The 1,273-nt window shown below is 47.0% G+C and overlaps 1 protein-coding gene across 1 annotated transcript in view; it reads right to left on the bottom strand.

Moving 5' to 3' along the window:
• BASP1 (brain abundant, membrane attached signal protein 1) overlaps nucleotides 1-1,273 on the bottom strand; it is a 51,396-nt gene that overhangs the window by 933 nt on the left and 49,190 nt on the right. Inside the window, exon 2 of the mRNA XM_012721750.1 lies at nucleotides 5-339. Coding sequence (XP_012577204.1) covers nucleotides 5-330 — 326 coding nt within the window. The 5' untranslated portion in view covers nucleotides 331-339. The remainder of the gene's footprint in view (nucleotides 1-4; nucleotides 340-1,273) is intronic.

Raw genomic sequence — 1,273 nt, 5'->3', positions numbered from 1 at the left:
GGGCTCTGTCTCCTTCGCGGGCTCCGGCTTCCCCTCGGCCGCGCCCTCGGCCGCCTCGGGCTCGGCCTTCGGGGCTTCTTCCTTGGCCGCTGCCTGGTCTTTCTCGCCTTCCTTTTCTTCGGGCGGTTTGGTGGCCTCCGGGGCCGCCTTCTCCTGCTTCTCCCCCTTGGCCTCCTTCACTTCTGAGGTCTCGGTGGCCGCCTGGGTCTCGTTCTCCTTGGGGGTTCCCTCCTCTTCCGTCCCCGCGCCTTCGGCCTTCTTGTCTTTGTCCTTGGCCTTCTCGTCATTCACATTGTACCCCTTCTTCTTCTTGCTCAGCTTGCCTCCCATCTTGGAGTTCTGTAAGGGCGCAAAACAAGACAAAACACAAAGAGTGACTTGTTGTTCCAGACTGAAGGTGTGTGTGAATATGAATTCATTCCCGTTTCAGGTAATCCCAACCGGTTGTTGGGGGGGGGGAGGCTTTCTGGGGGAGAATCAGGACAGGAAGGGGAGACTTCGGAAATGGTTTAGTGCCCGTATGAAAGGGGCCCCAAGAAGTCTGCAAGGCACTCTCCCAGGATGGAAGAAGCCAGCTTTCTACTTGGCAAAAATGATGCTCAGCAGACAGGGAATTGTGAGAAATTTCTGTTGCTTTTAAACCACTCAGTCTGTGGTAATTTGTTACGGCGTCTCCAATGGTGGACGACACTTGCTAAAGTTTTCCATTTACAAAGTAAAGATTTCAGTGGTTAACATGGTAAATTTATACATCTATCTTGCCACACACACACACACACACACAAAGTGAATCATTACAAGAATGTAAAGAGCTCTACTACAGAAGGTCTAATTACAAATTCAGGAAATAAAGTGAGATCAGATAGCCAAGGACTACAGAATAACTTATTAAGCTTACAGGGGTGGAGTAGTTTATCTTTGTTATCTGCCTTTCAAGGTGCAACTCGAAACACCAAGTATCGAACAATTGTGGACAAAATGGCAGTGGCAGCCATTTTAGATCTATAGTACAACTAGTTAAAACATTCATAATTTTTAAATGTTTTCCTGAGCTGTAGCTGAGCACAAACCATGCATTTTACAAGGAAAAAAAAATCTCCAACTCCTTTCAGCCTCTGTTATTTCACCTGTGAGCCCTCCTGATCATTGGTTAGGGTCTGCCCCTGACAGAATGGAAAGCACTCCTTGATCATGCTTTTTAAAACGTCATCCATTCACAACAGAAACTGGTGTTCACTACAGGACATTAAAAAAAAAATATCAAAATAAGAAA

This window comes from Condylura cristata, unplaced genomic scaffold (genome assembly GCF_000260355.1).
Source record: "Condylura cristata isolate star-nosed mole 26May11 unplaced genomic scaffold, ConCri1.0 scaffold00007, whole genome shotgun sequence".
Lineage (NCBI taxonomy): Eukaryota > Metazoa > Chordata > Mammalia > Eulipotyphla > Talpidae > Condylura > Condylura cristata.
This window is presented reverse-complemented; position numbering and strand designations above follow the sequence as displayed.